Source organism: Petaurus breviceps, unplaced genomic scaffold (genome assembly GCF_028583685.1).
Source record: "Petaurus breviceps papuanus isolate PSGF00001 unplaced genomic scaffold, PetGlider_PUasm1.0 37, whole genome shotgun sequence".
Classification (NCBI taxonomy): Eukaryota; Metazoa; Chordata; class Mammalia; order Diprotodontia; family Petauridae; genus Petaurus; species Petaurus breviceps.
Window position 1 is genome coordinate 5,317,254 of NW_027186296.1, and position 27,436 is coordinate 5,344,689.

The window sequence follows — 27,436 nt, forward strand, 5'->3', positions numbered from 1 at the left end:
ATAGATAGGGCATGGTCAATGCAAAAATCGACTTGTTTGGCAATACATGTTTGTAACAGGTTTTGTTTCTCATTCTCACTAGTGGGAGAAAGAGGGTGGGAGAAAAAGAAGGCAGATTTTTGCTGATTAAAAAATTAAATTTAATTTTTTAAAAGGGGATATGAAGACCATCCTTGAGACTTTATTGGTCTGAGGACCTGAAAATACAGGCTTGCTGACATCACTTCTTGGTTGCCTGACTAAGAAACAGCTACAAGGAGTTCCAGGGGCTCTCTGCTAGAGGAAGGTGTATTCAATGTGCTGCCTGGGACACATGTGACCCACAGCACTTCTGAGCAAGACCCAGAACTAGATTAATATGTAAGTGAGAAATATTTAACAAGATAAATAAAATGCTATGAAATAGGTAATTTTAGTATATGGTTTTCTAAGTTAGCATCACCAACAGTGATCCTTAAGTGTGGCTTAGGAGCCCCCATTTCTATCTGAGTTTGAAACCACTGTTCTGTGATGCTAGTGGAAAACAATGAGCACCTCTGTTAAAGAAGCTTTGCTCAGCTGAATCAGTTTGAGGGATCCTCAGTGCCTATTCTTGTTGAATATCCTTCTCTTGCTATGTAAGTAAATATCCTTTTGTAAAATGTTTAAAAAAAAAAGAAATGTAAAAAAGTGGTCCCTAATGGCAGAGGAAATACCTGAGATCTCCCTCGGACCCCTCCAAAAACCTTTAAATAACGACTCTAAACAAATTCTAGAGTGGCAGAGCACACAAAAAGACAGAAGGAAACAATTTTTCAGCCCAAGACAACTTAGAAGGTCAGTAGGAAAGGTTTGTTGCATTGGGTGATAGTGGAACACAGTCCAACCCAGGCCCCTCCAGCACAGACCTGTGCCCAGCAAACCAGGATCAAGCCTCAGGCCACTGAGTCAGTGGCAGCAGTGGCAGTTTCCAGATCTCTCAGCCTACAGATCATAATGGGGTTGAACACTTTAAAAGAAAATTGACTTTCAAATACAAGACACAAAAGAAGCATTAAAAAGGTAAACAGGAAAAAGAAATCATGAGGGATTCAATAAGGTTAAACTACTTATATTCCTACGTGGGGAGAGGATTTTTATAACTCCCCAAAACTTATTATTCAGGCAGTTTGAAGGAGTACACAGACAGAAAGCAGACATGTGAGTTGAATGTGATGGATGATTATCTTAAAAAATTAAATTAAGGGGCGGCCAGGTAGCACAGCGAGTAAGGGCACTGGCTCCAGTGTCAGGACAACCTGGAGATCGAATCCCAGGCTCAGACACTTAGCACCCACCCAGAAACACCTGGCCATGTAACCTTGAGCAAGTTACTTAGGGGCGGCCAGGTGGCTCAGCGAGTAAGAGCACTGGCTCCAGTGTCGGGATGACCTGGATCAAATCTGGGCTCAGATACTCAGCACCACACCCAGAAATAACTGGCCGTGTAGCCTTGAGCAAGTTACTTAACCCCAATTGCTTTAAAAAAAATTAAATTAAGGGGTGACTAGGTGGTGCAGTGAATAGAGCACCAGCCCTGGAGACAGGAGGACCTAAGTTCAAATCCGGATTCAGACACTTAACACAAAAACTAGCCATGTGACCTTGGGCAAGTCACAACCCCAATTGCCCTCCAAAAAGCAAAAAAATAATTAAAATGAATTAAAAAATAAAATTAAGGGATGAGAAAGAAGAATGTATTGGGAAAAGGGGAAAGGGACTTTGGAATACAGACCCAGTAGTGGTATTGCTTAATCAAAGGATATACATGGTTTCATAGACCTTTGGCTATAGTTTCAAATTGCTCTCCAGAATGGTTGAATCAATATACAACTTTACTAACAGTGCATTAGTGTTTTAGTTTTCAATATCCCCTCCAACATTTGGTGTTTTCTTTTTCTGCCATATTAAATAATCTGAGAGGTATGAGGTAGTATCTCAGAGTTGTTTTAATTTACATTTCTCTAATCAACAGTGATTTAGAGCATTTTTTCATGATTATAGATATCTTTGATTACTTTGAATAGGATAAATGCCTATTAATAATTATAGATTAGAATAGGATAAAATGTCTGACATAAAAGAGGCCTGAAAGAGATTTTAAAATAGAGGGGGAAATGGGGAAGAAGGGAGGGGAACATGTAAACCTTACTCTCATCAGAATTGGCTCACAGAGGGAATTATATATATATGTATACACACACACACACACACACACACACTCATTTGGGTATACAAATCTATCCTACCATACAGGAAAGTAGGAGGAGAAGGGGAAAAGAGAAGCTGGGGGAGGGGAGGCAGAGTTGATAGAAGGGAGGGCACTTTGGAGGAGGTAAAAGTCAGAAGCAAAACACTTTGGAGAATGGAAAAGGTAAAAGGAGAAAGAAAGAGTAGGGTAAATAAAAGGAAAATAGGATGGAGGGAAATACATAGTTGGTAATCCTTACTATGAAAAACACACTTTTATAATAATTTTCTCTGATAGACTTCCTTTCTCAAACATATAGAAAACTGAGTCAAATTTATAGAAATAAAAGCCATTACTCAGTTTATAAATGGTCAAAGGTATGAATGGGCAGTTTTCATAGTAATCAAAGATATCTATAGTCATATGGAAAAAAATGCTCTAAATCACTGTTGATTAGAGAAATGTAAATTAAAACAACTCTGAGCTACCACCTCATACCTCTCAGATTGTTTAATATGGCAGAAAAGGAAAAACAGCAAATGTTGGAGGGGATATTGAAAACTAAAACGGGGGCGGCTAGGTGGCACAGTAAGTAAAGTGCTGGCCCCGGAGTTGGGAGGACCCGAGTTCGGTTCTGGCCTCAGACACTTAACAGCCACACTAAAAACTAGCCGTGTAACCTTGGGCAAGTTACTTAACCCCAATTACACTCCAAAAAGCAAAAAAAAAAAAAAAAGAAAGAAAACTAAAACACTAATGCACTGTTAGTGAAGTTGTGTATTGATTCAACCATTCTGGAGAGCAATTTGAAACTATAGCCAAAGGTCTATAAAACCATGTATATCCTTTGATTAAGCAATACCACTACTGGGTCTGTATTCCAAAGAGATTTTTAAAAAAAAAAGTAAAAATGACCTATATATACAAAAAATATTTACAGCAACTATTTTAATTGTGGTAAGGGATTGGAAATCGAGTGGATGGGGAGGGACAAGGGGAGAGAGGGAGAAAAAGATTGGAACTCAAAATCTTATAAAAATGAATGGTGAAAACTGTCATGTGTAATTAGAAAAATACTTTTATGTGGGAAAAATAAAAAATAAGTAAATTATTTTAAAAAGAAGAAATTTTTAAAAGGAAATTGAGGGGATGTCCATTAATTGGGAAATAGCTGAACAAGTTTCTGTGTATGATTGTGATGGAATACTGTTGTTGCTTGCAGAAATGATGAGCAGCATGCTCTCAGAAAAACCTGCAAGATGCTCTCAGAAAAATCTGGAAAGACTTAAATGAATTGATTCAGAGTGAAATAAGCAGAACCAGGAGACCATGGTACACAGTAACAGCAATACTGTATGACGATCTACTATAAATAGTTTAGCTATTCTTAGCAATACAATGACCCAAGACAATTCTGTTGGACTTATGATGAAAGGTGCTTGCTGTCCATCTCCAGAGAAAGGGCTGGTAGAACCTGAATGCAGGTCAAAGATACTTTTTCTTTCCTTCCTTTAGTTTCCTTAGGGTTTTTTTGTCTATGTTTTCTTTTGCAGAATGACTTGTATATGGAAATGTGTTTTACATGACTATACATGTATAACCTATGTCAAACTGCTTTCTCAACAAGGTGGTATGGGGGCAGGTAGATAATTTGGAACTCAAAATTTTTTTTAAATGTTAAAATTGTTTTTACATGTAATTGGAGAAAAAAATACAATCTTAAATAAGAAAAATAAAAGCCTAGGACTTGATCATTGAAAAGCCCCAGAATTAAACTAGTTGTAAAAGCCCCTCTTATGAGGTGTGAACAGTCTCTTATATGAATCAGGAAATAATAGTAATACTAGAATGAAGAATAATAGGTCATATCTCGTGGTAGTCAGTTTAGTTAATCCAGGAGATCTTCTTGAAGAATTCAACTCATAATGGGAGCAGTAGAAGACTGAGTGTTGGAGCTTCAGAACTCTAAACTGTTAGAAGTCATATATACCTGAGAGACAGAAACCTAGACAGAGGTAACCACCACAAAGAAAACAGCCAGGACTGGGAGAAAGACAAGGCAAAGCAATAGGCATTTATTAAATATTACTATATGCCAGGCACTATGCTAAGCCCAGGAGATACAAATACAAGGAAGAAGAAAGTCTGTCCCCACTTTAAAGACCTCGTATTCTGATGAGGGAAAATGATCCATATAAGGGAACTTAAAAAGGGAGGGGAGTGAGGGAGGTTTCCAAGGGGGCCATGGTATCAAAATCCAGAAAGAACCAAAATGAAGAGGAAAATGAAGGGTTGGTTGGGCTGGTTCACTTCCCCACATGGAGGCTCCAGGAGGAGCTCACCAATGGGAAATGGGGGCCAGCATGATAGATAGAAGTCCAAGGGTGAAAAAATTGTTTTGGGGGAATTGATGTTGTAGGGTAAAGAGGCTCCAGATATTCAAAGAAGTTTCAGGGTAAAAAAACATGAATGAAGCATGATGCAGAATTCCAGAAAGTCAGAGCTAGTCAGAAGGGGAAACACATCAAGAGTTTCATACACGTGAGTACAGTACTGCTGCCACTGTGCACCTAGAAGAGTGTAGTCTGTAGCTCCTGGGCTCAGCCCAGTGGCAGCCATGACTTAATCAGGCTGAGGCAGCTGAAGCAGGTCTGGGTGTTGTCCGGGTTTTCCAGTGGCAGGTCCTATAGGCCCTTGAAGTAGTAGAGGTAGTAAGGACTAAGTTAACAAGGACAGTAATATTTACCTTCCTTCCTCCTGATTCTAAGTTTCCTGATAGATTTCTCTAGAAGAGAGAAAGATAGTCTCCTTATTTAATTCAGTTCAATTTGCCAAACATTTATGAAGCAGGACTATGTGGTAGGCCTTTGGTGATATAAAAGTAGAAGTTTCTGATAGCCCCTACCCTCATAAAATTTATGTTCTGTTGTGGGGGGGGGGGATTTATATTCTGACTATTCCTCATTTCTGGAATGCCCTCCCTCTTTACCTATACTTCATAGAGTTTCTCACTTCCTTTTAGAGTCAACTCAAGAGCCACCTTTTATAGCCTGTTATTATGTCATCATAAAGTTAATAGAGAGCCACTGAATATCATAAAGTATAATACTCCTTGTGAAGCTATTGCATTATTTCAAATTAGTCATGAATTCATCAGTGTGGGTAGTCCTGTCACTGATTTAATTTCTTAGTATACTAATAAGTATCTTTTTTTGCACTTAATAGTATTTTATTTTTTCTGATTACATGTGAAGATAGTCTTAAACATTCATTTTTGTAAGATTTTGAGTTCCAGATTTTTCTCCCTCCTTTCTGCCCCACCCCTTCCCAAGAGAGCAAGCAATTTGATATAGGTTATACATGTACAATCATGTTAAACATGTTTCCACATTAATCATGTTGTGAAAGAAGAATCAGAACAAAAGGGAAAAGTCACAAAAAAGAAAAAAACAAAACAAAAAAAATGAAAATAGTATGTATGCTTTTATCTGCATTCAGACTCCATAGTTCTTTCTCTGGATGTTGATAGCATTTTCCATCATGACATATTAGTTAATCTGATTGGTGTGTGAAGTGGTACCTCAGAGTTGTTTTAATTTTCATTTTTCTAATCAATAGTGAGTTAGAGCATTTTTTTCCATAGGACTATATATAGATAGCTTTAATTTCTCTATCTGAAGATTGCCTGTTTACATCCTTTGACCATTTATCGGTTGGGCAGTGACTTGCATTCTTAATAAATTTGATTCAATTCTCTGTATGTTTGAGAAGCAAGGCCTTTATTAGAAACATCAGCTATAAAAATTGTTTCCCAGCTTTCTGCTTTCCCTCTTATCTTGGCTACATTGATTTTGTTTGTGCAAAAGCTTCTTAATTTAACATAATCAAAATTATACATTTTGCATTTCATAATGTTCTTCATTTCTTGTTTGGTCATAAATTCTCTTCTCCATAAATCTGATAGGTAAACTATTCCTTGCTCTCCTAATCTGTTTATGGTGTCACCCTTTATGTCTAAATGATGTACCCTTTTCAACCTGATCTTGGTATAGGGTATGAAATATTGATCTATGCCTACTTTCTGCCATAGTATCTTCCAGTTTTCCCAGCAGCTTTTATCAAATAGTGAGTTCTTATCCCAGAGGTTGGAATATCTGGCTTTTATCAAATGGTAGATTATGATAATAGTCCTAATAAGCATCTGCAGTGCCAATGCAATGTTTACAGTGCCCACAATCATGATAAAGACTGTGACTATAAGTACTGCCTGATGTTCGATCACAAAATATGCCAGACTCTCCAGATAGAGGATAAAGCTTAAGGATTTATTTAGATACCAGAAAACAATCCCAAAATCAGTAAACCAATTCCATCATAGTACCAAAAATATTCAGAAGCCATAATAATGCTGAGAGTCATGCCATCCTTTAGCCTTCCCACAAAAAAGATCAATATTTACTCACAAAACTCTTTCTCTCCTTGCCTAATCACCTCTGTCCCCAACTGTCTCCAACTGTCAGGCTAGCTCTCAACCAGCTTCTTGTAGGCTCTGCTTCTTTTCAGCAAATTCCTCCCACCATGGGCTCCATGTGATTACATTCAGCCCATCAGGGGGAAGAGTTTATCTTCACAGCAGGGAAGATCTTCAAACTCCCCCCTAGGTCTATTAAGGGGCAGGGAAGATTTTCAAATTCCCATTCCCATTACATTCAGCCCCAAGAGCTTTCATGTCCTTTACACAGAAAAATACCTTAACAATAAATGGGAGTTCAGGGATAACTGGTGGAAAAACTCGTGTCAACAGAAATTTGCAACAATATAACAGGAATAATAGAAAAACTTTGCATATAAAACAATAGCTGAGGGTGGGGGCTTGGGAACAAGTACCCCATCCTTCCCCCCTTGAACAAATGGGGCTCAAAATCTTGGGGTAAGGGTTAAGGATATCTTCTCCAAAGCTACTTCAAGCTGAAATTGGATGTAGAGCTGTCTCTGCCCCCAAGAGGTCTCATTCGAGAGTTCAGTTCTTTAGCTGTCATCTGGAGCTTGGTCAATGCCAGGTCCAGAAGTGGCACATCACAGTCATGGACAGGGGATGGTATCTGCTTAAGCAATCAGGGATCTGCAGGTGGAGGGTACCAAGCCTGCAGAAAACAAATCTCACAAACAAGTTGAACAGACAAAAAGTAAAAAAGGGTCAACTGCTTCTGGAGTTCATGGACTCACTATCATAACCTCATTCACTGTAGAATACATCAGTTAAAGGTACAAGTTGACACTCATCTTCTCCTGAATAAACAACAGCTACAGTATTGTCTTTCCTATGTGTTATAAACTCTGTTGCCTTTGGAACATCATCTGGTTTCCACTTTACCCATACTTTAGCTCCCAATTTTTTTCTATTAGTAAAACCAAATTCTTTACTTCCTCTGATAGTCATTTCAGAAGGAGGGTCAGTTTTCACTAGTGGTATTGTTTCACAAGGAATAATAATCACTTCAACTATTCTATCATTTTTACAAAACTGTATGGATTCTTCACCTAAATTTTGCAATGTTAAAATAATTTCTCCTTGATGATTAGAATCTATTACTCCAGCCAATACATGTATACATCAAGCTGCTAAACCTGATTTAGGTAATATCCATCCAAAATGATTTTTAGGGATTCTCATACATATCCCAGTAGAGATGTTTCTTATTTCTTTTCTATCCAACCAAAAGTCTTCTAAACAATGTAAATCATATCCTGCTGAACCAGGTGTTCCTGGATATGGTGCCGGGAGACATCTTGCCTCACAGTCCAATACTCAATATTTGGGATCTTATGTGTTTGCTGTTTTCCAATTTGCAGATTTGGGGTAATCATTCTGACTGTCGAGGTGTGCTTTCTCCCAATGGTCTCTTAGGGGGCAGAGAAGATCTTCAAATTCCCATTCCCATTACATCTTAGTAAACAGTTTCATAAATTGTTGTTGCCAAAAGAACAGTAATCACTAGTCACCAGCCTTTATGTTAGGAGCCTCTCCAAACTTAATAAATTGGTTTTTTGACAGTACAGTTCATCACTAGTCCTACACTTTTTTAGCTTTTAATTCAGTCTACCAAAACTTGTTCTCTGCTAGCCAAACCTCTTGAGGACAGAGTTGTCATATTATAAGAAACTTTATAGTATAGCCTTTGAGACAAAATAATAATAGTTCATATCTATGTATCATTTTGCAATTTGTAACATGCCTTCCTCATAACTCTGTGACAGAAGCAGTACAACTATTGTTGCCCCCATTTTGCAGATAAGGAAATTGAGGCTCAAGTAAAGCAAGAACTTTCTAATGTACACACAATGACACAGTAGGGATGTGAACTTAGGTTCTATATGACTGCTCACCTTTTCACAGTACCTAGGCATTCTATGACAGTGGCTAGAGAAGTTTGAGATGATCTAGTTCAACCATTCCTTTTAGTATGTAGGCCTGTAATGAGTCACCACTGCCATGCATTTAGATACCTTATTTGAAAGCTGCAATTTTCTTTTCAGGTCATAGTATAGGCTTCAAAAGAAAAATGTATAACCTTTGCAACTAAACATAATTCTTATGGCATACAAAGTTTCTATTTTCAGCCTCCCCCTCACTTTTGGAAGAGACCACAGATCATTTATTATTGTTCTTTTGAATTGAAAAAGAACTTGCTTTATCCAATGTTTTGGCTTTGAAGCAGGACCCTGTTATATTTGACTCTTTGGGAACAGTCTCCCAGAAAAGAATACATCTAGTCCCTTAATAACTTCCCAGAAAGCTCAGATATTATCAAGCTTGATAGACGTCTAGTCAGTAATCCCTCCTTCCTCTTATTCAACCATGCTTGGGTGGTTGTATGATTTTTATGGCAATCCTTTCTTTAACTGTTTTCCTTTAATTTGGTTGTACTTTTGCTAGTCTGTCAGCTCCCGTCCTTAATCTGAATCATAAAACACCTTACCATATTACTATTCACTGCAGGAGATTAAATTAATCCTTTTGCATCTAAATGTCTTTCAGAGCTCTGGTAGAGTTCTATTTTTATGTTCTTGTTATGAGCTAAAACTTATCTAGAGCAGACATCTACCACATATAGTATCTTTATGTAAAAAAATAGGCCATTAGATAGAGCACATAATACAGATACCCTAGATCTGTACTCATTCCTAGCTTTGTTGCTATTCAATGTATGATTTTAATGAAGTCACCTTTCTCACTCTGTGTGCTGTGACCATGAATTTAAATTAAAAAGTTCAGCCTCTTCTTTATTTCATTGGAATGTTTAGGCAAAATAATGAAAATGTTTGTTTTGGGGTTCCTTCCATTTACCCTTATAACTTTCTTCTCTCCCTCTTCCTTTCTTCCATCATTCCAAGGATCCAGTGCCCTGATCCTGCCCATTGGCTTGTCTTTTAGTGGAGCTTAGTGTGACCTTATTGTGCCATCTGACCTTAGTGTGCCAATCAAAACTTAACATGCTGCAACATATAACCAATGAGATACTCTAAAGGTCAGGAGATTAGAATGTTATAATTTGTATGATAGGAAGAGAAGATGATCTGGTCAAATGGCCAGAGTAGAAGACCCTTACAAAGTCAGAAGAAAGGACAGAAGCCTACTAGTACTTCAGGGACCTGCTGCAGCAAACTTAGAACAGGACAGGGATAAGAGTTGTACAGGTTGAGCCAGCATCGATAACTTATGATCTGTACCATTAGAAGGAACTTCAAATTGATGAGCTCACACTTCTGTTAGATACATGTGCACATATAGATATTTATAAATCTCAGAGTTATCTGGGTAGAAATGATAACAAAACCAGTGAGAACTGATGAAGTCACTGAGAGAGGAGTGTGTGTGTGTGTGTGTGTGTATACACACACACATACATAAACACACACATACACTCATATACATATATTCATCCCTGGTCTCTTTCCTGAGCTCCACACTCACATCTCTAACTGCTTATTGGCTATTTCAAACTAAACCTTCTACAGTTAACATATTCTACAGTTTAACATATCTAAGATAGAACCTATAATCTTTCCTCCAAAACCAGTCCTTCTTTTGAACTTCCCCATTTCTTTTGAAGGCACTAAAATCTTTAACCTAAATTTATAATTATGGAATTACCTTTGACTCATTACTTTTCCCTCACTCTACATATACCTATACATACCATTGTTAGCTCCACAATTCTCATGTCTGACCCTTTCTCTCCAATGACACCATCCAAGATAAGATAGAACCTTCTCCAATTCATCTTCCACATCACTGTCAGAGTAATATTCCTAAATCATAAGTCTGAACATATTATTCCCCTACTTAGTGAGCTCCAATGGTTCACCATTGCCTCTAGAATCTAACAGTATACTTCTACCTTTTAAAAACATTCACAACCTAAGTCCAATCTACCATTCCAGGCATGTTACACATTATTCCCCTTTATACACTTTTCAGTCCATTCACAGCTGCCTTCTTACTCTTTTTCCAGATGACATTCCATATCTCATCTCATTGCCTTTGCACAAGCTATCCTCCAGTCCAACAATGCCTTCTTACCTCACCTCTACCTCTTAGAATCACTTTCAAAGTGGAGCTCAAGTACCACCCCCTATATTAACCCTTTCTTCTCTCTCCCTCTCTCTCTCTCCCTCTCTCTTTCTCTCACACACACATACTTATATGTTTGTACAATCTAAATTACTAGAAAGCAGGGACTGTTTCATCTTTGTGTCCTACTTGTCTAACCTAATGCCTAGCACATAGTAGATGTTTAATAAATTTTGGGGGATTGATTAGAAACAATTTTATTTACTATTTTGTATTAATGATTATTAATCTCCTTGGTGCTTAACTGTATCCTTAAGCCTCTCATTCTCTGTGGCTCTGTTATTTTACTTATAAAATGGAACTTGAAAGTGACTATAGCTAACCAGTGATATGTATTGTAATTTACTCTGAAAGAAGCAGATGACAAGCTTATTCTGAACTTACACAATCACTGTGTCAATTCTTATTGCTTTTTCAGCAACCCTGAAGGAACTTATCTCTCAGACTATGGTGTGCTGGGCTCAGGAAGATCAAATCCAAGACCCAGAGCTTGTTCGGATAATGTTCAATCTTCTCCGTCGGCAGTATGACAGCATTGGAGAGCTTCTGCAAGCCATGAGGAAGACTTATACAATTAGCCATGCTTCCATAGAGGATACTATCAACCTACTAGCTGCCTTGGGCCAGATTCGCTCCCTCCTCAGTGTAAGGATGGGGAAGGAAGAAGAGTTGCTTATGATTAATGGACTGGGGTAGGTAACTCCAAGATAAATATTTTGATATTCCTAAAGAATATTTTGGGGCAGTAATGTGTAATTGCCTACGAGGGGCTTGATTCAATTCCTATTCAAGGGTGTTATAAATGGATAGAGAGGAGTTTATTCCATTCGTATTTGGGGTGCACCATCTGCAGTTGTCATATCAGCATGTTCTTTATTGAGACCATCAAAAGGGATTATTAGTTCCTTATTTCCATCTTCATTTGGAATGAGTATATGCAACATAATTGGATATGTGGTAACTCAAGTAAAGAGATCCACAGAGCAATGACCACAGAAAGATTCACATTCTCTTAGTGCAGGTATGTTGCCAAAAGAAACAAAAAGAAGAAGAAGAAGAAAACCTCATAGCAAAGCAAAGAGAAGCAGGTGATGCAGTGGTGTTGGATTTGGAGTAAAAAACACTTGAGTTCCAGTCCTATGTCAGACATTAGCTGTGTTTCCCTAGGCAAGTCACTTAACCTCTGTCTACCTCCATTTTCTTATCTGTAAAATGGGGATAATAACAGCACCTACCTCACCTGGTTGTTTTGAGAATTACATGAAATAACATATGTAAAATCCTTTGCATAATTCTAGTTATTATTATTAAGTTTGACTTGAATAAAAATAACCTTTGGAACCTATCAGTAGTATTTTGAAGGTAGAGAAATACTCTAAAAAAGAAAGTGAAGGGTGAGATTTTACTACTTAGATTTTTTTTATTATTGAGAGAAGTCTTTTAAGAAACTGACTCATTTGGATAATTTGTCAGTTAAGGTAACCCCTCTGTGTTTCCAAAAATATGCTTTGAATCATCAGGTTTAGTTCTTGGCAAGGACACTTCCACCAGCAGCAGCAAATATTGTTTGTTGTTCAATTGTGTCTGATTCTTCCTGACCCCATTTGGTGTTTTCTTGGCCAGGATTCTAAACTGGTTTGCTGTTTCCTTATCCATCCAATTTTACAGATGAGCAAATGAGGCAAAAAAGATTAAGTGACTTGCTAGGGTCACACAACCACTAAATGTGGTAGGCCAGATTTGAACTCATGAAGATGTGTCTTCCTGATTCCAAACCCAGTGCTCTATCTAGTCTACTACCTAGCTACCTAGAAAATCCTGAGTCCCAGTATTTCATAGAGATTAATAAAATATTAGTAATGAAAAGGACTTTAGAAATGCTCTCATCTCCTTATTTTACAATTGAGGAAAATAAAGTTGTAAGAGATGAAAATATTTTCCCACATTCACACAGCTAGTTAATGGAACAATCAGAGTCAAAACATAATCCAAGCCTTTGCTCACTGTACTCCATTAATAGCTCTGGGTGCAGCTTATACCCCAGGTCAGAATCTACAGAAAGGTCTCAGAGGATCCTTAGGAAAAAACCCCATAATATCCTAGCCAGACATGACATTGGAATAGGGATCAAGGATAACTCTTGATGTGTAGCAGATGACTAAGAGCAGAGATAAAATCCAGAAGCCACCCTTCCCCCTGTCAGAGCAGTGTCTCCTACCAGCCTTCACCAGTTTTACCACTGTCATCATCATTCTTCTGTTTTAAAAAAAGAGGGTAGGAGGGAAGAGAAATAGCAGCTTGCTACTGTCTCATGAATAATCAAAGATTAAAGGGTTGCTATTCACCCATGCCTCCTCCTTTGTGAATTTTGATTTTTAATGTCAAATTGTGACAAAATGCAGCATGATATAATGAAAAGAACACAATTTGGAATCAGGGAACATGAGCTCAGATTCCAATTCTGACTCTTACTATGTGACCTGTAGCAAATTACATTAGTGAATCTCTGTTTCATTTGTAAAGTCAGAGTTGTACTTTTGCTATCCCAGGTAGCTCAGTAGAATGAAATGGTTCACAATCTTTTGTACCTATATGTCTTTCAGTGAACACAGATGCCTGGTATAGTATAATGCAGCAATATTAAAGGCAAAGAGAGAAAGTAAAGCTCTTTTTTACTCTTTATCCTAGGGATATAATGAATAACAAAGTGTTTTACCAGCATCCCAACCTCATGAGAGTCCTGGGCATGCATGAGACTGTAATGGAGGTGATGGTGAATGTTCTTGGAGGAGAGAAATCTCAGGTATTGTAACAAGGAAAGTTTTATCATCATATGTCTCATGATAGAGAACATTGAAATGGGTGTCCCCAGAATTAACGTGATATCAAGTTCCCACAGCTCTGACAAAAGCATCCCTGAGAGAATAGGGAAAGTCTCAAAAGGTGTTGTCAAGATCTCAGCTACCACGAACGTTGTGATACAGATTGATCACTGCAAAACTTTCATTGTTATTTGAATGTATGCAACTTGTCCTCCTTAGCATACTAAGATTCCCTAAGGACACACAACACAAATAAACATAGATACACACAGAGAAAATACCCAGAAATAACAGGTCCCCAAAGCTGCACTGCTCCATCAGGAACAGACTCACTGGCTTAAAAAAAAATCACTGCTACCATGCAATGGGCCAGCATTATCCAAAGCAACCAACAAGAAAGCAGTTCTCTTCTCTACTTGTGTATGTTGCTTCCATTTAGTCTTAGAGTAAGGGAGATAAAGTTTCAGTTCTCAAGATTATTGTGCTCTGGTGCTGCTTGCCTCTTTCTCCTACCCCCAGTTTAACTGACAGCCTTTTAGCTATTGTCTCAGTTATTCTCACTTTACAAAATTTGAGTATATCAGGGCCAGGTAGAGAACTGAATGGTGCCTGGATAAAGCAGAGTTCATTGTATAATCATGTACAATTGCTACTAGCCTGAGTATTTAATTCAGTTCCACCTCAGCAAAAATTTACTGAATGTATACCATATAGAAAACACTGACATAGATGTTGAAGGGTCTAGAGAATCCATGACCAATAATACTATGAAAACCCAAAGAGCTTCCTTAGCCACATCACTGTGCTAGATCAACTTGCTAATGTTTACTTCTCCTCCAATGTAGACTGGTTCTTCTCAACCTCTAATTCCTCCTAGTTTAGTTTCTTGACTGTTTAAAAAGAGATCTTGATGATTCCAGGTCCCATTCCCCCTGGATTGTGTACATCCCCTATATGTCTAGCATTTCTAATGAAATCAGACTCTATGGCCCATTGCCTGGTTAGTGTCCTGCAGTTAGAAGGAGCATTTATTATCGAGGAAATCTGTTTCTCTTGTAGAAGGAAATGAGTATACAGGGTATTTCTGTACTTTACTGCTCAGCTTGAATTCTCAGTAGGGTCAGACAGCCTCTATTCAGACAGCCAAGCAAATTTCTAAGACCAGCATTCAGAGGTGCCAGGCTTCCAGTAATTGGTAGTATCCTATACAAAATCTCTAAGGAGTGAGGAATTAAAAACCAGGCAGAAGCTAAGCTTAGTACTCCATTTCAGCTAGTCTTGTTCCATCTGTCAGAAGTCTGATCTTTCTAGTAAGCTCATTAGAAAATACCTTAATGTTCTCTGGAGGAGTCTGTCTCAGTGTCAGACTGGGGGTTAGTAACTTGTTCCTTCTTGAAGTAATTCATCCTTAATTTAAAAGGTCAGCTATTCTGGTCTTCCCAAAGCCCTTTGAGGAAAACTAGTAAAGGGAACCCAGATTTGAAACCCACAATCAATAAACATTTGAGTATCTACTCTTTATAGAAGCTCCTGGTTAAAAGAGTGTAATTTATGACATTTAAAAGTTTAAGTGCTCAAAGTCAGTCTCTTTGGAAATATAAGATTAATAATATTCCTGAAGCAAAAGTAAACAATATAAGACCAGTTATAGTCAATTACTGAATTTCATAATATAGATTTTAAGTTCCATAACTAATCAACAGAAGGGTATATTTTATTATTGCCTGGAATAATTGAAAAGACCTCATGAGTCAGTAAAAGTCATAGTATTCAGTGAATATCTTGTTAATTTTCACAACCTTTGCTCTGATGTCTTGTGTTCTTGAATATGAGCACAATTACTTACCACCTCTTCTCCTACTTTCCCTAAAACTTCCTTTAGAATAATCCATTCTTTATTTCTAGCTAGGAAAAACACTGCAGTTATACCATATCACATCATCTCTGGGGAATAAGAGGGCAGCTGGGCTAGAGAAAGAATTTGGATTTTTTTTGAAGAGAAGATGCTTCAAAAAAAACTATATTTAGCTCTCAGCACTAATAGCCCTCATCTTAATAAACAACTTGCCTGATTCTCCCTGGGGTGGATGTAAACCAAAGGGAAGAGATAAGAATATAGGGATACATCTCTGAGCTACTTTTTGCTTGTAAGAGATATTTCTTAGATTATTTATGGTCAACATTTTATGAACAGATTGGTGACAACCTCTAGCAGATAACTAATTAATTCCTTTCTCTGATTCACTTTTCAGATTGCTTTTCCAAAGATGGTTGCTAGCTGTTGCCGATTCCTTTGCTATTTTTGCCGGATTAGCAGACAAAATCAAAAAGCCATGTTTGAGCATCTAAGCTACCTACTTGAAAATAGCAGTGTTGGCCTAGGTATGTAATATTAGAGCTTCGGGTCTCACTGTAGAAGTAATAAAGTAATGATATCTCTTGTACTTTTTTTTAAGCAATTGCTTAAGATTACATGGCCAGTTATTTTGTGTGGGTGCTAAATATCTGAGGCCGGAACCAATCCCAGGTCTCCCAACTCCGAGGCCAGAACTCTTACTCACTGCACCAGGCCGCCCCCCTCTTGTACTTTTTAAAGGAAAGATTATTCATAATCTAAAAGAAAATATAACTATATCCTTTCTTTTTCTATTCATATGTGCACTTTTTACTTCCTATTCAAACATGATTTTACTGATGTGATGTATTATTTTTCTAGCATTAAAGATAGATCTGCATTGATACATTCTTCCTATTTCAACCCATCCCCCTTGAGACTAATGAAACATGTTTTATGAGTTGTCCAGTCAGAGCAGTACATGTATGGCATGTCCTACTCAATTGATTAAAGCATGATGATAATAATGACAGTGTGAAGCATTCAATCTGTTGACAAAATAGCCTTTTCTCTGTTCTATGGTCTACATTTCTATCCCCATCCTACCAGCTTACAACTACATGTTATTAGTTATTAGTCACACTGTAATAGAGAATGTGATTGGACCTCAGTAAATCCATCACTTCTATTGGAAAACAGTATCTCAAACAATTTTCACATATAAATGATAGCATAGTTTTATTTGTTTTGTATACTTCATTCTTTCAAGGATGCATGATTTCATTAGTGTAGGGACTCCTACCAACAGAGATGATAACCCACTAATAGTACCTTGATAGATTGTCTTCATGAGTTGCTGTGGTTCATTCATCATTATAACTTCTGCTGAATGAGCTTCTCCAAACTTAGCTGTGAAGGCCCTTGAATGACAGACATATAGTCTATTAAAGACCTTCATTTGAAACCTTTTCAGTGTAGTGGGCCCTGCCAAAGTTTATGCTCCACTGGCATGATCTCTGAGGGGTTACTTCTATGAGATGATAGAAATAAAATTTATTAATTGTATATACATGTACACGACTACATATACTGTTTAACAAATGCATTAATTTAGCATTTTCTTCCTAAAACACCACTATCCTGTACTAATTTGCAACATGAAATTTATCTGACATCATTTATTAGAGACAGAAATTATTTTCTCATTTACTTCAGCCTAAGAATAAAGCAAAACAATCCAAAGACTTTGGGAGATTTTTAAATATGGAAAGCAACAACACTCCAAACACTCCAAAATTAAGTGGGACTTATAGGTCAAATGATATGTTAGGATACTGGATACTTGATTGCTACTATTCTCCAACTATACCAAGAGTGACATTTCCATTTCTCAGTTTCTGCATCTGAAAAATGGGGACAATAATGGTGGTTACTGAGTGGAGTTTCCATTAAATTCCCTGCTGGGGGGAGCTTTAAACAATGGGGGCTCTATATCAGTAGAAGCATTCTTATTTACAGTGACTGAATCATACCTTTCCCCCATATTCAGCTTAAGATGATGAAAAGGAGAAGAATGTCAACCCCTCACCTCCCGATTTTGGCTTATTTCAGCCTCCAAAATCCTATTCACATTGCTGTTCTGAGACAAATTGCCATTCTCAGACAAATGGAGGATGACTGCCCTTGGTATGAAGTAGACCATTAACCTAGATTCCAGTATGGCTGTTACTCTCCTCCACCTACAGAAGCCTTTAGAACGATGTTGTGTTGCTTCTCTTTCTCTGTTCTTTCCTGTCTTTCTGCAGCCTCACCAGCAATGAGGGGTTCTACCCCACTTGATGTGGCAGCTTCATCAGTCATGGACAACAATGAATTGGCACTGGGTTTAGAGGAGCCAGACCTTGAGAAGGTAACACTCTTATATGGTAATGTGATTTATGCAGCAAAGGCAAGGAAAGTAGAACTTAAAATCCTTGAGCATGGAGATGTTTTCACTTTTGTCTTTGTATCATAAGCATTTAGCACATAGTAAGCACTTATTAAATATTCAATATGCACAAATGAATGAAAAGTCAAGCAAAAAGAGTGCCTATCTGAAAGGACATACATATCATACATATGCTTACATATGAGAAAGGTATGTAAGCAGTTCAAAAGAAAAATATGATAGTAATGATATAATAATAGTGGTATGGTAATTCTGACTCTGTAATATTTTTCTAAGAGCACATTTCATAAATATTTGTGTATTTGTATACATAAATCCAGTGAGCAAGAACTTATTGCATACCTGTTTAGGTAAATAACAGTGAGCTGTGAACTAAGAAACAATAAGAAATTACTTGCTCCCAAAGAGTTTGTAGACTAATATAGGGAAGGTTAGGCAGATATTTTTATTCAGAATAAATATATGAAGAACATATGCCTATATAAATGTGATTTATACACGCATAGAAATGTGGCACTGATGTTCATGTGTTTTAAGATATTTTTCCTCTGATGTAAATAACATTGCAGAGATTTAGTAATATCCTTTCCCCTTTCTCCTCTTGTAACCCAGGAGCATTTACTATATGGCTAACTGGGGTTAAAGATTTAGTCTTTGGCTATAAGATTAAACTAATGACCTCAGTTTCATTAGTACCATGTTGTCTTTTAATCAAATGAGCTATCTGGCTAGTGTACTAAAGACATCAGTTAACTGAACTTTTTTCTATAAATTATTAAAACTAAGTTTCCAGCTTTCATCAGAGATGATCATATCGAGTAGTATTTTAGGAGGGTGGGGCTAGGAATTAAATTAATTCCTCTTAAGAAAATAATTGACCCATGGATCAGCCTTCCTCCCTTTTAAAGTGACAAATATAAGCTCTCTGGTGGGAAGAAAAGAGTAATTTGGGCAATAAGGGTAACATATGAAAGGTAAGTCCTCTACACCTTATATCTAGAGAGGTAAATCACCTATTTTGACTCAGATTGTTATGAAGGTTCCTACAACCAATGTATATTATTTATTCTATACAAGCTGTGCTTTTCCACAGTTTGTATTCTCAAAAGATTTAACCTTAGTCAAACTCTACTGTACATAAATCTAAAAGGAAATCAATAATTTAGATTTTTCTGGTCACCAGTAGTGCTAGTAGAGAGATAACAATTCATATTTCCCCTTCTCACCTGAAAAAAAAGCAGTTAGCAATGAATCTTTAAAAAAAAGTATTTATCACAGATATAGTATATTACCCATAACCTTCAATTTAGTTTTTGAAATGACTGTGTCAAAAAAATCAGAAAATTCTTATAATGTGCCAGAACCAAGGCAGCCTCTTGGAAGATATATGTTTAAAAACCCAGGATCTCCACACTTCAGCAATAATTCAGAACAGTTCCATTATAGCATTCTTGCCTGGATTCTGGATAATGGATGATGCTGACTTTCCCAGTGACCAGTAGAGTGAAGCAGGGCTGTGTGCTTGCTCCCATGCCTTTTAGCAATGTTTTCAGATGCCTTCAATGAGATAAAAAATGGCATCAAGGTCAGCTACCACACTGATGGTAAATTATTTTACTTGAAAAAAGTTGGTGCTATACTTTTTCTTAGTAGGTGATTGTGTACTTAGTGCAGCCTCTGAGGCTGAGATGCAAGGACAGCCAGGTGGCACAGTGAATAGAGCACCAGCCCTTGAGTCAGGAGGACCTGAGTTCAAATCCGACCTCAGACGTTTGACACACTTACTAGCCGTGTGATTTTGGGCAAGTCACTTAACCCCGATTGCCCTCCAAAAAGAAAAAAAAAAAGAGAGAGAGAGAGAGAGTATGAACCAATTCTATGTCACTTTTACTAATTTTGGCCTAACAACACAAAGAAACCAGAGATTTTCCACTAGCTAGCACCACACCATCCATATGTGAAACTATCCGTTATGGTTAATGGAGAAATTTTTAATGATATGAATAAGTTCACATACCTTGGCAGTATACCTTCCAGAAATGTACACATTGAAAGTGAGGTTGACACATGCATTGCCAGAGCAAGCTCAATGTTTGGGAGGCTCTGAAGGAAAATGTGGGAAACAAGAAGTATTAAGCTACCTACCAAACTGAAAGTCTACACAACTGTTTTACTGACTTCATTGCTATATGCTCGTGAAACCTGTACAGTATACCAGTGTCGTGCCAGGAAACTGAACAGCTTCCATTGTGTTAGGAAGATTCTGAAAATCACCTGGTAAGATAAGGTACCAAACACAGAGATTCTTTCTCGACCTGGATTCCATGCATTCATACTCTGTTGCAGAGGGTACAACTCTGATAGGATGGCCATGTTGTTTGAATGCCAAACATATGTTTACCTAAAATACTATTTTACAGAGAACTCACACAAGACAAGTACTCACACAGAGGTCATAAGAAGTGATTAAGGACAATGTCAAAGTCTCTGAAGAACTTTGGGATTGATTGTGAGACTTGGGAGATGCTGGCAAAGGACCACCCAGCATGGCATGCCCACATGCCCACATCAAAGAAGGTTCTTTGCTTCATGGACAAAGCAGAATTGCAGTAGCTCAAAAAACATGAGATGCACAAATTTAGAGATAGCTCCATTTTGTATGTTCATATGGACTGTTTGTGCCCAATCTGTGGTAGAGCCATCCAAGCTCCTGTTGGTTTGATCAGCCACAGTCAGACACACTGCTCCTTGACCCCAAAATAGTGATATCATTTTGGTTCTCTTCAAGCATTAAAGAAAACAACCACTCAACAAATATGTTAAAGAAAAATGCAGAGTGGCTGGGTTGAAAATGAAAGCCTGGAATGGGATCAGCAGTGGCTGGTACCTGTAGAAACTACCTGGCACCCTAATAGTGGGTAGTAGAGGTGGTATTTCAAATTATCATAGAGGACTTATTTCCCTCTCCCTTTTTAAATGCTAATAGGAATCAGCCTTGTAAAAAGTTTTGGATTTGGAGTATAAAGACTTAGTTTTGAATCGAGACTCTGTCTTAATTCTTGTTCTGTGACCTTAGGAAAGGCACCTAATCTTCCTGGGCTCAATTTTATTATTATTGTTGTTGTTGTTTTTGTTGTTTGTGAGGTAATCAGAGTTAAGTGACTTGCCCAGGGTCACATAGCTAGTAAGTATCAGGTGTCTAAGGCCAGATTTTAATTCAAGTCCTCCTAACTCCAGGGCCAGTGCTGCCCCAATTTCCTCATTATTAAAATAAGGATATTGGATCATTTTATGGTCACTTTAAGCTATGGGCATTTATTAATTCTGTGATTGTGTGGATTTTAGTCAATTAAGTAACTATTTCATGATAGTCCTCTTATAAGTTTTCCCAGAAAGACATTCCAAGGAACAAGAACACACTGATCATAAGGATGAAAATAAGAGCAATTTAGTATGAGACTACTTGAAAGAGTGACTGGATCATTTACTAGTAGCCTCTAGAGTTAGCTTACACTTTATTAATTTTTTCATGATGTTGATAAGGGATCAGAAGAAGCCTGGAAAATGCCTAGAAAACTAGCAAATTTTATGATGACTTTTTCATCTCCTTTCAGTGGGAATCTTGACAAGAAACAAAGTTGGGAGGGGGAGTTAAAAAGCCCTCCCTATGATGTTATACCATGTTTTTGTTGTTCTTGCAGTAAAGTCTCTTATTTTGTACCTTCCCCCACAAAAAAGAATTCACTCAGAATTGTAATAATGTCTTTATGACAGGCAAGCTCTTTTAGGTGCCGTTAAGAGGTAATTGAGCTTCTGTATATTTTTGTACAAAATCCTTCTTCTTACCTTCCCTCCTTCCTTAGAACCAGAGGGAGACTTGGAAAATGATTACAGAATAAACAGCTATTATATTTCCCAGTTAGAACTGAATATTCAGTTATATTTTGATGCAAGGTAACTGAAAGCATCTATTCCTTGATTATTAATAGTTCTTCTTGGAAACAAAAATAGTTGTGTAATTTTGATTAAAGCACATTGAATTTCATATCTAGTATGCTTGGGTCCTCCTTAACCTATGGAAAGGAGAAATTTCTCAGGTTCCTGTATTTTAGTACTCCCTAGAAACTAATATACATCTAAACATATATTTACCATTCTATCATGCTTTGCAGGTGGTAACGTACTTAGCAGGCTGTGGTCTACAGAGCTGCCCTATGCTTTTGGCCAAGGGATATCCTGACATTGGTTGGAATCCTATTGAAGGGGAACGTTACTTGTCCTTCCTGCGGTTTGCTGTCTTTGTGAACAGTGAGTCAATCAGTATTTATTGTATATATTGAGAGATAACTATGCCAAGCCAAACATTGGCATTCAAAAACAAAGGGAAGGGGGGGGAGGGAAGAAAAAAAACTTATGTGATAATTTTATTACATATCTAAAAGGAATAGCAAGTTGTACATAACCGATTTGTAGTTTCATGTGCAATCATCTTTTTATTATACTGTGTTATAGAAATGCTTGTTTTATTCTATACATTAAAAAGAAAACAAATGTGAAAAAATTTTAAATGGCCAAAAAAAACCCCAATGAGGAGATATTTCTTCCCCTCAAGGAGCTTATACTCTCTTGGAGAAAACAGTGTATATACTTAAGAATATAAAAAATACTCCTTATTACACATTATATTAAAAAAAGGTAAACAAAGGCCAGCATGCTGTTGTACCACCAGGATACTGAGACATAAACCTGGGATTAAAGCACAAGTCAGGATCTAGTGTCAGACACCCCTGTGGAACTTCAGTAGTATCCCTAGCTTTAAGATGTTAGAGAGGACAGGAACAAACAACGTCTGTCCACTAAGTGTGGGAGAGGACAGAACACAGTCATCACAAATTCCCAGTCCAGAAAATGAGGTGAGACATATGAGCAAACAGAAGAAAATACTGAATACAATGAAGAAATTAAGAAATTCAGAGCATAAATCCCAAAAGAAGGAAATCACTGCAGCAGGTACAGGTAGAACCTCAGAGAAAAGAATGCCTTGATCTCAAAGACTCCAGTAATAGCTGGAATAGATGGAATAAAAGATTCTTTTAAATTAAAATTAGAATGGAAATTGGATTGGGGTTGTGGAGTGGGAAATTGGAAAGAGAATAATAGTTTAGAATAGAAGATAGAAAACCTTAACCAAGGAAATAGGCAAAAAAGATCGCTTAATCTTTTTGCCTCATTTTCCTCAACTGCAAAAAATAGAGACAATAACAACAGCACCTACCTGGCAGGATAATTGTGAGGATCAAATGGGGTAATATTTGTAAAAGAGCCTAACACAGTGCCTGGCACATAGTACTACATAAGTGCTCATTCCCTTCTGTTCCCTGTCCCCCATGTCATGAAGTCAGTCACAAATATATCCTTGTCATCCACATGGACAGTGCTTAATATGTTAGCTGAATTGGGGGGGGGGGGAGGGAGATGGAAGTATTCAAATAGCTGACTCCCTGAAAAAAAATGAAATGAAGTGAGTAGAATACAATAATTCTGTAAGGCAAGAAATAATGGGAAAAAAATCAGAAGACCAAGAGTTAGACCTGCAAAATATGTCAAAGAGAGTTCATTTCAAAATCATTGCTCTCCCTAAAAATAAGGAACAAACAAAAACCTCAATACTGTATTTCTTTAAAACTATGCAAAGTTATTGGAACCAGATGGCAAAATGAAAACAGAAAGAATCCACCATTCACTTCTTGAAAAAAATTTCAAATTGTCATTGCCAAATCTAGTGTGCCCAGGTGGTGGAATAAAAAATACTGAAAGTAGCCAGAAAGAGTTCAAGTACCAAGAAATTAATGTCCAGACCATACAAAACTACGCTACAATTATTTTAAATAAGACAGAATCTTGAATATGATATTCTAATAGGAAAAAAATAATTAAAGCATACCACCTCACTACAGGTAAGAATAACTTACCTTAGAAATTTAATATAATCCTATTGGGATGATAATGTATTTTTAAAAGAATAGAGGATCTTAAAATGTTCCTGATAAAAAGACCGGAGATAGGTAGAATTTTTGAAACACAAATATAGGCAACAAAAGAAACATAGAAATGTTTTTGAAACATTTAAGCAATTTGAAAGGGCTAAATGATGATTAAGAAGAGCTTATATTTTAATAATGAAAGAAAAGACAAATATCCCTTTAGAATTCTGTTTTGTTTGGTGCAAGGAAAGGCTTTTATTTTTATTGGGGGAAATAATTAGGAAGAATTAGAGATAGAGGGACAAAAAAGGTTAAAAGATGATTAATAAAACATTTTCTAAACATTTTAAAAACACATAGAAGAGAACAGAAGGAACTTAAAAAGGATAAATAGGGTAGTGTTTATCATACTACAATGAATTTAATATATGCTTCTTAAAAATGTTTTATTTAAAAAGTATTCCTGGTGGTTTTATATACTTAAAAAAAATAATCACAAGTAAATGATGAGGGGGCAGAGCCAAGATGGCAGAGTAGAAGCACAACCTTCCCACGGCTCCTCCTTCCACATTCCCCAATCCATGTAAAAAGGGGACTCTAAACAAACTTTGGAGCTGCAGAACCCACAAAATGACACAGAGAAGCTAACCTCCCACTGAGGACAGCCCAGCAGGCCATCAGGAATTGGCCAGCACAGTGCTCTGGGAGCTGAGCCCAGACCGAGGCTTTAGCCCCAGGGCGGGCCTGACTAGCCACCAGCCAGAGGGACTCCAGATCAGCAGCAGCTGTGGCCTTTTCCAGATTTATCAACACATAGATGTGAAGGACAAAGTGAGAGGTCAGTGCAGTCTGGACTTTGGGACCAGTAAGTGGGAGTGTATGGCTTTTACCCCTGGGGCAAGAAGCTGCTGAGAAGCCAGCACAGCCAACCAGTGCCATGTGGTAGCTTTAGCTCCTGGCCTGCAGAGTGTAGGGGGACCAAGCACCAGTCTGTGGGGTAATCACTCTTGCTTTAACCTGCTTGGATCTGGATTGCAGTCTATGGTGGAGGTCCTGGGGTGTGTGTCCACCTTGCCAGAGCATGTGGAGACCTCAGAGAGGGCACCCATCTAATACCTCTGACAGCTAAAAAAAACCCCAGCGTTTGGGACAAAAGCTCCCCTGTCTGGTGGCAGAGTCCTACTGTGGCAAAAAGCACAAAAGTCAAGTAATTGAGTGGCAAAATGAGCAGGCAAAGGAAACAAAGCAAACAGAAGATTCCAATATTACACTCCTATTTGGGGGACAAAAAGGAGCAAAGCATGGAACAGGAGGAAAACAGTGAAGTCAGAACTCCTGCATCAAAATCTTCAAAGGAAAATACAAGCTGGTTACAGGCCATAGAGGACCTTAAGAAGCAGATAAGAGAAGTGGAGGAAAAATTGGGAAGAGAAATGAGAACAATGCAAGAAAATTATGAAATGAGAGTCAACAGCCTGACTGAGGAAAATAATACCTTAAAAAACAGACATTCAGATACAAGAAACAAGCATGAGAAGATAAACAGGGAAAAGAAATCATAAGGAACTTATCAAAGTTGAACTATTAACAAGTAAATGATGACATTGGAGTCCATATTGCAAAGGGCTGAGAAACAAGTAAGAGAAGTCAAGTCATTGAGTGTAGATAATTTTTTTTAGGAATTTGACTGTGAAAGGGAGAACAGATTATAGGATAATCGTTTAAAGTCATGGCAGAATATCATGAGCACTTTGGTTTGGTTGTTTTTTTTCAAGCTGAGAAAGACTTGACCATGTGTGTTGGCAGCAATGAAGAAACTGGTATGTAGGGAGAATGAAAATAGAGTTTTGGAGGGTATGATTATGGAGGCAGAAGGAAATGGCAGTGAGGATCCATATAGAAGAGTTGACCTCAGCTGGGATAAGGGTCACCTCTTCATCAAAGTCTACAGCAAAGGAGGAAAAAATCAGTATGAAGTTGAGTCTCTATGCTTTTACAATCTAGATTTGTATTTCTATAGTTAGGATAAAAAAGCAGCATAGTTTTTCCATATGTAAAATAAGAATTGTATTGTCTTCCCCTCACTGCTTCATAAGGATTTGGAAAGAAAAAAAATGTTGCTTTTTCAAAATTTTTGTTGAAAGGAATTATTTAGAGTCATATGAATAAGTGTAAAAGTATATAGAACTCCTGTAAAGGAAAATTCTGCAAGGATCCAAGACATCATTGTTTTCCCTAGAATAATTTTGTCATAGAGGATCTTGTTTGGGGTAATTACTACTTGAAATAAATGAAATACCTAATGCAGCTTAGAAAGCTTTTTATTCTTTGTATCAGCAAGTACCCTAGCATACCCAGGGTATGCTATATATATCATTCACTTAGTTCAGGGGGAAAAAGTTAGCATCCTGAACTTCAGAAAATACAAACAGAAATTACAAGCAGACAAAAAATATAGACAGAGAAAATAACACAATTCAAGAGACCAACAGACATGGCTTCTAGCTGTCTGACCATTTGTAATGGTAATGGGAATTTGAATATCTTCCCTGGCCCTTAATAAACCTAAGGGAAGTTGAGGACCTTCCCTGATTTGAAAATATACTCTGCCCCCTAATAAGCTGAATGTGGTCATATGGAGCCTGTGCTGGAAGGAGTTTGCTGAAGGGTGGAGTGGAACCCAACAGGAGAAGCTTGCTTAGGGGAGGCTTGTTACTTTGTAATTAGGCAACGGGTCATGAGGGTTGTAATGTTCTCTGACCCTGGAGAAGGGTATATATACCCTAAGGTGAGGTTTTGCTTTGGGGCCACTTAGGGGAAGAGTCGTATGATTTGGCCAGATGCGACTCTGGGCAGCCGTTGAGGCCTGCCACCCCCCCCCAGCTTTGAAAACTCAGATGTTGGTGCTTCTCTCTCTGGTAACTAACTGTAGGTATGTGATTGTCAGACAGCTAGAAGCCCTGTCTGTTGAATGGTGTTATTTTCTCTGTCTATATTTTTTGTCAGCTTGTAACTTCTGTTTGTATTTTCTCTGAAGTTCAGGGTGTTGCCTTTTTCCCCTGAACTAGGTAAATGATATATGTTTGATTAAAGTAAGATTGCTAACCCCTTCTAAGTTGCTTTCCTTTAGAAAATCAGATCGAAGAACCTGTGTTAGCAGCCATCCTGGGTATACTAGAGTGCTTGCTTCTTCACCATTACATACATACAGTATTAGTTACCAGAGAGAGAGGCACCAACTGGGGCGGGGGGGGGAGCTCAGTGGCTGCCCAGAGTCTCATCTGGCCAAATCACACGACAATTCCCATAACTGAGCCCCAAAGTAAAACCTCACTTCAGGGTATATATACCCTTCTCCAGAGTCAGAGAACATCACAACCTTTATGACCCACTGCCTAATTACAAAGTAACAAGTTGTGGGTCTTCCTGAAAACAAGCTTCCCCAAAGAAGGTTCTCTTGTTGGGCTCCAAGTGAGGTCCATTAAGGGGCAGGGAAGATTTTC

At 37.7% G+C, this 27,436-nt stretch overlaps 1 protein-coding gene across 1 annotated transcript in view; it reads left to right on the forward strand.

Moving 5' to 3' along the window:
• The window catches only part of RYR3 (ryanodine receptor 3), a 777,114-nt gene that overhangs the window by 543,529 nt on the left and 206,149 nt on the right, over window positions 1–27,436 (forward strand). The window contains exons 39-43 of the mRNA XM_069097663.1: window positions 11,263–11,536; window positions 13,533–13,647; window positions 15,919–16,048; window positions 17,807–17,910; window positions 22,122–22,257. Coding sequence (XP_068953764.1) covers window positions 11,263–11,536; window positions 13,533–13,647; window positions 15,919–16,048; window positions 17,807–17,910; window positions 22,122–22,257 — 759 coding nt within the window. The remainder of the gene's footprint in view (window positions 1–11,262; window positions 11,537–13,532; window positions 13,648–15,918; window positions 16,049–17,806; window positions 17,911–22,121; window positions 22,258–27,436) is intronic.